Source organism: Salmo salar, chromosome ssa19, assembly GCF_905237065.1.
Source record: "Salmo salar chromosome ssa19, Ssal_v3.1, whole genome shotgun sequence".
Taxonomy (NCBI): Eukaryota; Metazoa; Chordata; class Actinopteri; order Salmoniformes; family Salmonidae; genus Salmo; species Salmo salar.
In genome coordinates this window covers 48,725,981-48,739,057 of record NC_059460.1, presented here as the reverse complement: position 1 = coordinate 48,739,057, position 13,077 = coordinate 48,725,981, and the positions used below count along the sequence as shown (strand labels likewise).

At 37.9% G+C, this 13,077-nt stretch overlaps 1 protein-coding gene across 2 annotated transcripts in view; it reads right to left on the bottom strand.

Moving 5' to 3' along the window:
* Window positions 1–13,077, bottom strand: part of LOC106578947 (protocadherin-15) — a 332,275-nt gene that overhangs the window by 95,820 nt on the left and 223,378 nt on the right. For both annotated transcript variants that reach the window (XM_014158252.2, XM_045702411.1), the window contains exon 21: window positions 11,972–12,196. In XM_014158252.2, coding sequence (XP_014013727.1) covers window positions 11,972–12,196 — 225 coding nt within the window. The remainder of the gene's footprint in view (window positions 1–11,971; window positions 12,197–13,077) is intronic.

The window sequence follows — 13,077 nt, the reverse complement described above, 5'->3', positions numbered from 1 at the left end:
CTATACTACTGTACTACTATAATACTGTTCTACTGTACTAATATACTACTACTCAACTGTTCTAATGTACTACTATAATACTGGTCTACCGTACTACTGTAATAATGTTCTAATATAGCACTGCTCAACTGTTCTAATGTACTACTATAATACTGTTCTACTGTACTACTGTAATACTGTTCTACTGTAATACGGTTCTACCATAATAATGTTCTACTGTGATACTGTTCTACAATAATACTGTATTACTGTACTACTGTACAACTATAATACTGTTCTAATGTTCTACTGAAATGTTCTACTCTTCTAATAAAATACTGTTTTACTGTACTACTATAATATTGTACTACTGTTCTACTGTCCTACCATAATACTTTCTACTGTAATATTGTACTACTGTACAACTATAATACTGTTCTACTATGATACGGTTCTACTGTAAAACTGTTCTAATGTACTACGATTCAACTGTTCTAATGTACTACTATAATACTGTACTACTGTAATACTGTTCTACAATAATACTGTACTACTGTAGTACTGTTCTACTGTGATACTGTTCTACTGTACAACTATAATAGTATAATACTGTTCCACTGTACTACTGTTATTCTGTACTAATGTTCTAATGTTCTACTGTACTACAGTTCTACTGTTCCAATGTACTACTATAATACTGTTCTACTACTCCACTGTACTGCTATACTACTGTAATACTGTTCTACTATAATACTGTACTACTATAATATTGTACTACTGTAATACTGTTCTACAATAATACTGCACTACTGTAGTACTGTACTACTGTTCTACTATGATACTGTTCTACTGTACAACTATAATACTATAATACTGTTCCACTGTTATACTGTACTAATGTTCTACTGTTCTATTGTACTACTAAAATACTGTACTACTGTACTATTGTTCTACTGTACTACCATAATACTTGTCTACTGTAATATTGTACTACTGTATTACTATAATACTTATCTACTATAATACTGTTCTACTGTACTACTATTCTATTATACTACTGTACTACTATACTACTGTACTACTATAATACTGTTCTACTGTACTACTGTTCAACTATGATCCTGTTCTACTGTACTACTAAAATACTGTTTTACTGTACTAATATAGTACTGCTCAACTGTTCCAATGTACTACTATAATACTGTTCTACTGTTCCACTGTACTGCTATACTACTGTAATACTGTTCTACTATAATACTGTACTACTGTAATACTGTTCTACTATGATACTGTTCTACTATGATACTGTTCTACTGTACAACTATTATACTATAATACTGTTCCACGCTACTACTGTTCCACGGTTATACTGTACTAATGTTCTAATGTTCTACTGTTCTACTGTACTACAGTTCTACTGTACTACTGCACTACTAAAATACTGTTCTACTGCACTACTGTTCTACTGTACTACTATAATACTGTTCTACTGTACTACTATAATAATGTTCTACTGTTCTACTATAATACTGCTATACTGTACTACTGTTCTATTATACTACTGTACTACTATACTACTGCACTACTATAATACTGTTCTACTGTACTACTGTTCAACTATGATCCTGGTCTACTGTACTACTACAAAACTGTTCTACTGTTCTACTGTACTAATATAGTACTGTTCTACTGTTCCACTGTAATGCTATACTACTGTAATACTGTTCTACTGTTCTACTATAATACTGTTCCACGGTACTACTGTTCCACGGTTATACTGTACTAATGTTCTAATGTTCTACTGTTCTACTGTACTACTAAAATACTGTTCTACTGCACTACTGTTCTACTGTACTACTGTTCAACTATGATCCTGTTCTACTGTACTACTACAAAACTGTTCTACTGTTCTACTGTACTAATATAGTACTGCTCAACTGTACTACTATAATAATGTTCTACTGTTCTATTATAATATTGTTATAATGTACTACTATAATACTGTTCTACTGTTCCACTGTACTGCTATAATACTGTAATACTGTTCTACTATAATACTGTTCTACCATAATAATAACTGTTCTAAAATAATACTGTACTACTGCGGTACTTTTCCACTGTACTACTGTACAACTATAATACTGTTCTAATGTTCTACTGAACTACTGTAATAATGTTCTACTCTTCTAATAAAATACTGTTCTACTGTTCTACTATAATACTGTTCTACTGCCATACCATAACTGTACTACTGTCTTACTATAATACTGTTCTACTCTTCTACTATAATACTGTTCTACTGTCCTACTATAATACTGTACTACTGTAGTACTGTTCTACCATAATACTGTACAACTGTTCTACTACGATACTGTATTACTGTACTACTGTTCAATGTTCTACTGTACTACTGTAATAATGTTCTACTGTTCTACTATAATACTGTTCTACTGTTCAAATGTACTACTATAATACTGTTCTACTGTACTACCATAATACTATTCTACTGTACCACTGCAATACTGTTCTACTGATCTACAGTACTACTGTAATATTGTTCTATTATAACATTGTTTTATTATAATACTGCACTACTGTACTAATGTTCTACTATAAAACTGTACTACTATACTACTGTACAACTGAAGTAATATTCTACTGTTTTAATGTACTACTGTTCTACTGTACTACTATAATACTGTTATACGGTACTACTATAATACTGTTCTACTGTTCTACCATAATATTGTTATACTGTAGTACTGTTCTACTGTACTACTGTTCTACCATAACACTGTTCTGCTATAACACTGTGCTACTATACTACTGTACTACTGTTCTACTGTACTACTGTTCTACTATAATACTGTTCTACTGTACTACTATAATACTGTTCTACTGTTCTACCATAATACTGTTCTACTGTACTACTGTTCTACCATAACACTGTTCTGCTATAACACTGTGCTACTATACTATTGTACTACTGTACTACAGTTCTACTGTTCTACTGTACTACTATAATACTATTCTACTGTTCTACTGTTCTACTATAATACTGTTCTACTGTACTACTATAATACTCTTCCAATGTTCTACTGTTCCACTGCACTGCTGTAATAATGTTCTACTGTTCTATAATACTATAATACTGTTCTATTGTTCTAATGTACTACTATAATACTGTTCTACCATAATACTGTACTACTGTTCTACTGTACTACTATAATACTATTCTACTGTACTACTATTCTACTATGATAATGTTCTACTGAACTACTGTAATAATGTTCTACTGTACTACTATAACTGTTCTATTGTTCTAATGTACTACTATAATACTGTTCTACCTTAATACTGTACTACTGTTCTACTGTACCATTATAATACTGTTCTACTGTACTACTGTAATACTGTTCTACTGTTCAAATGTACTACTATAATACTGTTCTACTGTACTACTATACTACTGTACTACTATACTACTATAATACTGTTCTACTGTTCAAATGTACTACTATAATACTGTTCGACTGTACTACTATACTACTGTACTACGATAATACTTCTCTACTGTTCTATTGTTCTATTATAATACTGTACTACTATACTACTGTTCTACTGTACTACTGTATTACAATAATACCGGTCTACTGTACTACTATAATACTGCTCTAATGTTCTACTGTTCTACTGTAATAATGTTCTACTGTTCTACTATAATACTGTTCTACTGTTCTACTGTACTACTATAATACTCTTCTACTGTACTACTGTTCTACTATGATACTGTTCTACTGTTCTACTATAATACTGTTCTACTGTTCTACTATAATACTGTTCCACTGTTCCACTGCACTACTGTAATAATGTTCTACTGTTCTACTATAATACTGTTCTATTGTTCTAATGTACTACTATAATACTGTTCTACCATAATACTGTACTACTGTTCTACTGTACTACTATAATACTATTCTACTGTACTACTATTCTACTATGATAATGTTCTACTGAACTACTGTAATAATGTTCTAATGTACTACTATAATACTGTTCTACCTTAATACTGTACTACTGTTCTACTGTACCATTATAATACTGTTCTACTGTACTACTGTAATACTGTTCTACTGTTCAAATGTACAACTATAATACTGTTCTACTGTACTACTATACTACTGTACTACTATACTACTATAATACTGTTCTACTGTTCAAATGTACTACTATAATACTGTTCGACTGTACTACTATACTACTGTACTACGATAATACTTCTCTACTGTTCTACTGTTCTATTATAATACTGTACTACTATACTACTGTTCTACTGTACTACTGTATTACAATAATACCGGTCTACTGTACTACTATAATACTGCTCTAATGTTCTACTGTTCTACTGTAATAATGTTCTACTGTTCTACTATAATACTGTTCTACTGTTCTACTGTACTACTATAATACTCTTCTACTGTACTACTGTTCTACTATGATACTGTTCTACTATAATACTGTTCTACTGTTCTACTATAATACTGTTCCACTGTTCCACTGCACTACTGTAATAATGTTCTACTGTTCTACTATAATACTGTTCTACCATAATACTGTACTACAGTTCTACTGTACTACTATAATACTCTTCTACTGTACTACTGTTCTACTATGATACTGTTCTACTGTTCTACTATAATACTGTTCTACTGTACCACTATAATACTGTTCTACTGTACCACTATACTACTGTTCTACTGTACTACTGTAGTACTGTACTACTGCACTACAATAATACTGGTCTACTGTACTAATATAGTACTGTTCTACAGTCCTACTATAATACTGCTCAAATGTTCTACTGTTCTACTGTACTAATGTTCTACTGCACTACTAAAATACTGTTCTACTGTACTACTATAATACTGTTCTACTGTTCTACTGTAATAATGTTATACTGTTTATTTATTTATTTTATTTAACTCTGCAAGTCATTTAAGTACAAAAGGCCGTCTGCGGGGCCTGGGATTAAAAATAAATACAATATAAATATAGGACAAAACACACATCACAACAATAGAGACAACACACACTACATAAAGAGAGACCTAAGACAACAACATAGCAAGGCAGAAACATGTGAGAACACAGCATGGTAGCAACACAACATGGTACCAGCACAAAACATGGTACAAACATTATTGGGCACGGACAACAGCACAAAGGGCAATTAGGTAGAAACAACAATACATCACGTGAAGCAGCCACAACTGTCAGTAATAAGTGTCCATGATTGAGTCTTTGAATGAAGAGATTGAGATAAAACTGTCCAGTTTGAGTGTTTGTTGCAGCTCGTTCCAGTCGCTAGCTGCAGCGAACTGAAAAGAGGAGCGACCCAGTGATGTGTGTGCTTTGGGGACCTTTAACAGAATGTGACTGGCAGAACGGGTGTTGTATGTGGAGAATGAGGGCTGCAGTAGATATCTCAGATAGGGGGGAGTGAGGCCTAAGAGGGTTTTTATAAATAAGCATCAACCAGTGGGTCTTGCGACAGGTATACAGAGATGACCAGTTTACAGAGGAGTACAGAGTGCAGTGATGTGTCCTATAAGGAGCATTGGTGGCAAATCTGAAAGCCGAATGGTAAAGAACATCTAGCCACTCGAGAGCACTCTTACCTGCCGATCTATAAATTATGTCTCTGTACTCTAGCATGGGTAGGAAGGTCATCTGAATCAGGGTTCGTTTGGCAGCTGGGGTGAAAGAGGAGCGATTGCGATAGAGGAAACCAAGTCTAGATTTAACCTTAGACTACAGCTTGGATATGTGCTGAGAGAAGGACAGTGTACCGTCCCGCCATACTCCCAGGTACTTGTATGAGGTGACTACCTCAAGCTCTAGAACCTCAGAGGTAGTAATCACACCTGTGGGAAGAGGGGCATTCTTCTTACCAAACCACATGACGTTTGTTTGGGAGGTGTTCAGAACAAGGTTAAGGGTAGAGAAAGCTTGTTGGACACTAAGAAAGCTTTGTTGTAGTACATTTAACACAAAATCCAGGGAGGGGCCAGCTGAGACTGTATCATCTACATATAAATAGATAAGAGCTTCCTACTGCCTGAGCTATGTTGTTGAAGTAAATTGAGAAGAGTGTGGGACCTAGAATCGAGCCTTGGGGTACTCCCTTGGTGACAGGCAGTGGCTGAGAGCAGATTTTCTGACTTTATACACAGCACTATTTGAGAGAGGTAGTTAGCAAACCAGCCCAAAGACCCCTCAGCGACACCAATACTCCTAAGCCGGCCCACAATAATGGAATGGTCTACTGTATCAAAGCTTTGGCCAAGTCAATACAAATAGCAGCACAATATTGCTTATATACTGCTCAAAAAAATAAAGGGAACACTTAAACAACACATCCTAGATCTGAATGAAAGAAATAATCTTATTAAATACTTTTTTCTTTGCATAGTTGAATGTGCTGACAACAAAATCACACAAAAATAATCAATGGAAATCCAATTTATCAACCCATGGAGGTCTGGATTTGGAGTCACACTCAAAATTAAAGTGGAAAACCACACTACAGGCTGATCCAACTTTGATGTAATGTCCTTAAAACAAGTCAAAATGAGGCTCAGTAGTGTGTGTGGCCTCCACGTGCTTGTATGACCTCCCTACAACGCATGGGCATGCTCCTGATGAGGTGGCAGATGGTCTCCTGAGAGATCTCCTCCCAGACCTGGACTAAAGCATCCGCCAACTCCTGGACAGTCTGTGGTGCAATGTGGCATTGGTGGATGGAGCGAGACATGATGTCCCAGATGTGCTCAATTGGATTCAGGTCTGGGGAATGGGCGGGCCAGTCCATAGCATCAATGCCTTCCTCTTGCAGGAACTGCTGACACACTCCAGCCACATGAGGTCTAGCATTGTCTTGCATTAGGAGGAACCCAGGGCCAACCGCACCAGCATATGGTCTCACAAGGGGTCTGAGGATCTCATCTCGGTACCTAATGGCAGTCAGGCTACCTCTGGCGAGCACATGGAGGGCTGTGCGGCCCCTCAAAGAAATGCCACCCCACATCATGACTGACCCACCGCCAAACCGGTCATGCTGGAGGATGTTGCAGGCAGCAGAACGTTCTCCACGGCGTCTCCAGACTCTGTCACGTCTGTCACGTGCTCAGTGTGAACCTGCTTTCATCTGTGAAGAGCACAGGGCACCAGTGGTGAATTTGCCAATCTTGGTGTTCTCTGGCAAATGCCAAACGTCCTGCACGGTGTTGGGCTGTAAGCACAACCCCCACCTGTGGACGTCGGGCCCTCATACCTCCCTCATGGAGTCTGTTTCTGACCGTTTGAGCAGACACATGCACATTTGTGGCCTGCTGGAGATCATTTTGCAGGGCTCTGGCAGTGATTCTCCTGCTCCTCCTTGCATAAAGGCAGAGGTAGCGGTCCTGCTGCTGGGTTGTTGCCCTCCTATGGCCTCCTCCACGTCTCCTGATGTACTGGCCTGTCTCCTGGTAACGCCTCCATGCTCTGGACACTACGCTGACAGACACAGCAAACCTTCTTGCCACAGCTCGCATTGATGTGCCATCCTGGATGAGCTGCACTACCTGAGCCACTTGTGTGGGTTGTATACTCCGTCTCATGCTACCACTAGAGTGAAAGCACCGCCAGCATTCAAAAGTGACCAAAACATCAGCCAGGAAGCATAGGAACTGAGAAGTGGTCTGTGGTCACCACCTGCTGAACCACTCCTTTATTGGGGGTGTCTTGCTAATTGCCTATAATTTCCACCTGTTGTCTATTCCATTTGCACAACAGCATGTGAAATGTATTGTCAATCAGTGTTGCTTCCTAAGTGGACAGTATGATTTCACAGAAGTGTGATTGACTTGGAGTTACATTGTGTTGTTTAAGTGTTCCCTTTATTTTTTTGAGCAGTGTAGAATCAAGGACAATGGTGACATCATCAGTCGCATTAGAAGGGGTGGAAGATGAGGAACTGTACTCCTGTACTACTGTTTTACTGTTCTACTACAATGCTGTTCTACTATAATACTGTTCTACTGTACTACTGTTCTACTGTACTACTATAATACTGTTCTACTGTACTACTGCTCAACTGTACTACTATACTACTGTACTACCATAATAATGGTCTACTGTACAACTATAATACTGTTCTAATGTTCTCCTGCTCTACTGTACTACTATAATACTGTTCTACTGTACTACTATAATACTGTTCTACTGTTCTACTGTACTACTATAATACTGTTCTACTGTTCTACTGTACCACTATAATACTGTTCTACTGTACTACTATAATACTGTTCTAATGTTCTACTGTACTACTATAATACTGTTCTACTGTACCACTATAATACTGTTCTACTGTTCTACTATAATACTGTTCTACTGTACTACTATAATACTGTTCTACTATAATACCGTTCTACTATAATACTGTTCTACTGTTCTACTATAATACTGTTCTATTATAATACTGTTCTACTGTACTACTATAATACTGTTCTACTATAATACTGTTCTACTGTTCTACTATAATACTGTTCTACTGCTCTACTGTACTACTATAACACTGTTCTACTGTTCTACTATAATACTGTTATAATGTTCTACTATTCTACTGCTCTACTGTACTACTATAATACTGTTCTACTGTTCTACTATAATACTGTTCTAATGTTATACTGTACTACTATAATACTGTTCTACTATAATACTGTTCTAATGTTCTACTGTACTACTATAATACTGTTCTACTGTTCTACTATAATACTGTTCTACTGTAATACTGTTCTACTGTTCTACTGCTCTACTGTACTACTGCTCTACTGCTCTACTGCTCTACTATAATACTGTTCTACTGTTCTACTATAATACTGTTCTACTGTACTACTGAGCGTCATTCCGAGGCCAACGGCAGGCTAATCTCCATTCAGCAAGTGTCTGGTGGTTAATCTTCTGAAACATAATAAATCAGACTGACAAAATAGAGCCCTCAGAAACCTAATGACCATCAAGACATAAAATACCACAGCACTGTACTACAGTATCAATCTGTCAGCTTGTCTTTTGTCAGGCCAGGAAAAATGAGAGGTAGCTGGAGGATCATTTATCTCTCTTTAGCTCCGTGGTGATGAGGGTGGCTAGTGGTTTCAGACCAGAGAGAAAGACGAGGGAGTGAGAGAGAGAGAAAGAGTCACACGGCAAATCAACATGGTGTCTGTGGATCCATATAGAAACCGGAACAGTGTTAAATTAACACACTGCTTAGCAGTGGTGTAAAATACTTAAGTAAAAATACTTTAAAGTACTACTTAAGTAGTTTTTTGTGGTACTTTTACTTTTAAGTCACTACATTGCAAAGAAAATATTGTACTTTTTACTCCATACATTAACCCTGACACTCAAAAGTACTTGTTCAATTTTGAATGCTTAGCAGGACTGGAAAATGGTCTAATTCACACACTAATCAAGAGAACATCCCTGGTCATCGCTACTGCCTATGGTCTGGCAGACTCAGTAAACACAACTGCATCTTTTGAAAATAATGTCTGAGTGTTGGAGTGTGCCCCTGGCTATCCATACATTTTTTTAAACAAGAAAATGGTGCTGTCTGCTTTGCTTAATATAAGGAATTTGAAAATGTATACTTTTACTTCTACTTTTGATACTTAAGTATATTTTAGCAATTACATTTACTTTTGATACTTAAGTATATTTAAAACCAAATACTTTTAGACTTTTACTCAAGTACTCTTTTACTGGGTGACTTTCACTTTTACTTCAGTAACGTTCTATTAAGGTATCTATACTTTTATTCAAGAATGACAATTGGGTACTTTTTCCACCACTGCTGTGTAAAGTATAAAGCCCTATTCAAATATTTCCCAGAGTGCCTTGCCTTTCGAGTAAATTGTAGAGTTAGCACCCATGACTTTATTTGTTAGTGACAGAGACATGGTTGTTGCATTCATCCATTTTCGGTCCTGTGGAGATCCTAAGCGAATATGTTAGCAATATGCAGTTGAAGTCGGAAGTTTACATACACCTTAGCCAAATACATTTAAACCCAGTTTTTCATAATTCCTGACATTTAATCCTAGTAAAAATTCCCTGTTTTAGGTCAGTTAGGATCACCACTTTATTTTAAAAATGTGAAATGTCAGGATAATAGTAGAGAGAATGATTTATTTCAGCTTTTATTTCTTTCATCACATTCCCAGTGGGTCAGAAGTTTACATACACTTAATTAGTATTTGGTAGCATTGCCTTTAAATTGTTTAACTTGGGTCAAACATTTCAGGTAGCTTTCCACAAGATTCCCACAATAAGTTGGGTGAATTTTGGCCCATTCCTCCTGACAGTGGTGGTGTAACTGAGTCAGGTTTGTCGGCCTCCTTGCTCGCACAGACTTTTTCAGTTCTGCCCACAAATTTTCGATAGGATTGAGGTCAGGGCTTTGTGATGGCCACTCCAATACCTTGACTTTGTTGTCCTTAAGCCATTTTGCCACAACTTTGGAAGTATGCCTGGGGTCAATGTCCATTTGGAAGACCCATTTGCGACCAAGCTTTAACTTCCTGACTGATGTCTTGAGATGTTGCTTCAATATATCCACATAATTTTCCTTCATCATGATGCCATCTATTTATTGAAGTGCACCAGTCCCTCCTGCAGCAAAGCACCCCCACAACATGATGCTGCCACCCCCATGCTTCACTGTTGGGATGGTGTTCTTCAGCTTGCAAGCCTCCCCCTTTTTCCTCCAAAATAACGATGGTCATTATGGCCAAACAGTTCTATTTTTGTTTCATCAGACCAGAAGACATTTCTCCAAAAAGTACGATCTTTGTCTCCATGTGCAGTTGCAAACCGTAGTCTGGCTTTTTTATGGCAGTTTTGGAGCAGTGGCTAGTACCTTGCTGAGTGGCCTTTCAGGTTATGTCGATATAGGACTCGTTTTACTGTGGATATAGATACTTTTGTACCTGTTTCATTCAGCATCTTCACAAGGTCCTTTGCTGTTGTTCTGGGATTGATATGCACTTTTCGCACCAAAGTACGTTCATCTCTAGGAGACAGAACGCGTCTCCTTCCTAAGCGGTATGACGGCTGCGTGGTCCCATGGTGTTTATACTTGCGTACTATTGTTTGTACAGATGAACGTGGTACCTTCAGGCGTTTGGAAATTGCTCCCAAGGATGAACCAGACTTGTGGAGGTCTACAAGGTCTTGGCTGATTTCTTTTGATTTTCCCATGATATCAAGCAAAGAGGCACTGAGTTTGAAGGTAGGCCTTGAAATACATCCACAGGTACACCTCCAATTGACTCAAATGATGTCAATTAGCCTATCAGAAGCTTCTAAAGCCATGACATCATTTTCTGGAATTTTCCAAGCTGTTTAAAGGCACAGTCAACTTAGTGTATGTGGAATTGTGATACAGTGAATTATAAGTGAAATAATCTGTCTGTAAACAATTGTTGGAAAAATGACTTGTGTCATGCACAAAGTAGATGTCCTAACCGACTTGCCAAAACTATAGTTTGTTAACAAGGAATTTGTGGAGTGGTTGAAAAATGAGTTTTAAGTGTATGTAAACTTCCAACTTCAACTGTACAGTATATCTTTCTTTTATTACACAATATCATATGCATTTCATAAGGCCTTATTTTGAGGGCCTATTTTTACCCTAATTGAGGGGCCTGAAAGTCATACACGTCCCGTCCATTGTTTGTTTTAATATCTATATTAGTGAAAAACTATAATTATTTTAACACTGGAGAATTTGCTGTGCATGTATCTATGAAAAAAAAACAAGTCTTCTGCCACACTTTTGCATTTTCCCCTTTGAATGATGGCTTTGGCTTGTGAGTGATAAACAGCCTAGTGGCTTAACTGATGGGGCTCTGTTATGGAGGAGGCAGAGGGAAGGTCGTTTCCTTACCGTTATCTTTACAGTGACAGTGGCCAGGCCTGGGGGCATGCTCTCTTCATTGTCCAGTGCTTCCACCACGAAGGTGTAGGTATGGTCCGAGGCTGCCAGGGTCTCAAAGTCCAGCGTCTGCAGCACAGAGAGCTCTCCAGTCACTGGATTGACGGCAAAAAGTTGTCTAGCCTCCTGGGTCCGGATACGGAAGGTGATGTTAGAGTCCAGGTCAGCGTCTTTGGCCTGGAGGAGGAGGAGGAGGAAGAGGAGGTGGAGGAGAAGGAGGTATGAAGGAGGAGGAGGAGGTGGAGGAGGAGGAGGAGGAGGAGGAGGAAGGAATACTGTGGGTAATGGTTCAGTGTCCCGTATTAGTCGGTCTCGTCTATAGGACCTGATATCCAGTAACTTTAACAGTAGTTATAAAAAAAAGTATTACTTAAGAAACATGTCCCTATTTTCTAAGAACCTAACAGCCAGAAAATGATACGAATTATACAGCATTTTGCAACCTTTATTTCAACCTGAGTCCCTTATTCAGGCGACAAGCAATTCTAGTTTCTACAGAATGGCAACTCGTCAGACAAATCACAGTGATCTGCAGTAATAACTACTCAAATCCATTGTCAGGAGGGAGGCCACTATTAATGGATTCATCCCTGTCTGTGTGTCTGTAGAGTGCTTTCAGGTGGGGGTGAGTGTGTTAACTTGGAGTGTGTATTGGGGAAGAATATCATTGGGCCTATACACAGGTAAACCCCCTACCGTGCTAGCTCAGTCATCAGTGGCCCCACTAATTTGCCCAAAATATCAGCGTATCAGCAGGTTCGGTGTGGCGTGGGGAGCGACGGAAGGTGATGATAGGTTTGTCACTGCTGAGGGATCAGTGTACTTGGACCAGACAGTCATTGTCACGGCAACTGTCAATCAACCAACCCCACCTGAAATGTCCCATGATTAGCCCAACACAGGGAGATATGACTGGTCTCATAAAAAAGTATTCTCTGGGCTGGCCAACAACAAATAACCACAATTGTAGTTAGTCCAGGTTCAACTTTTGGATCAAAGAAGGTTATTTTAAAACACAATTCATCACAATTCTAAAAGGAAAGGTTCTTGTTAAACAC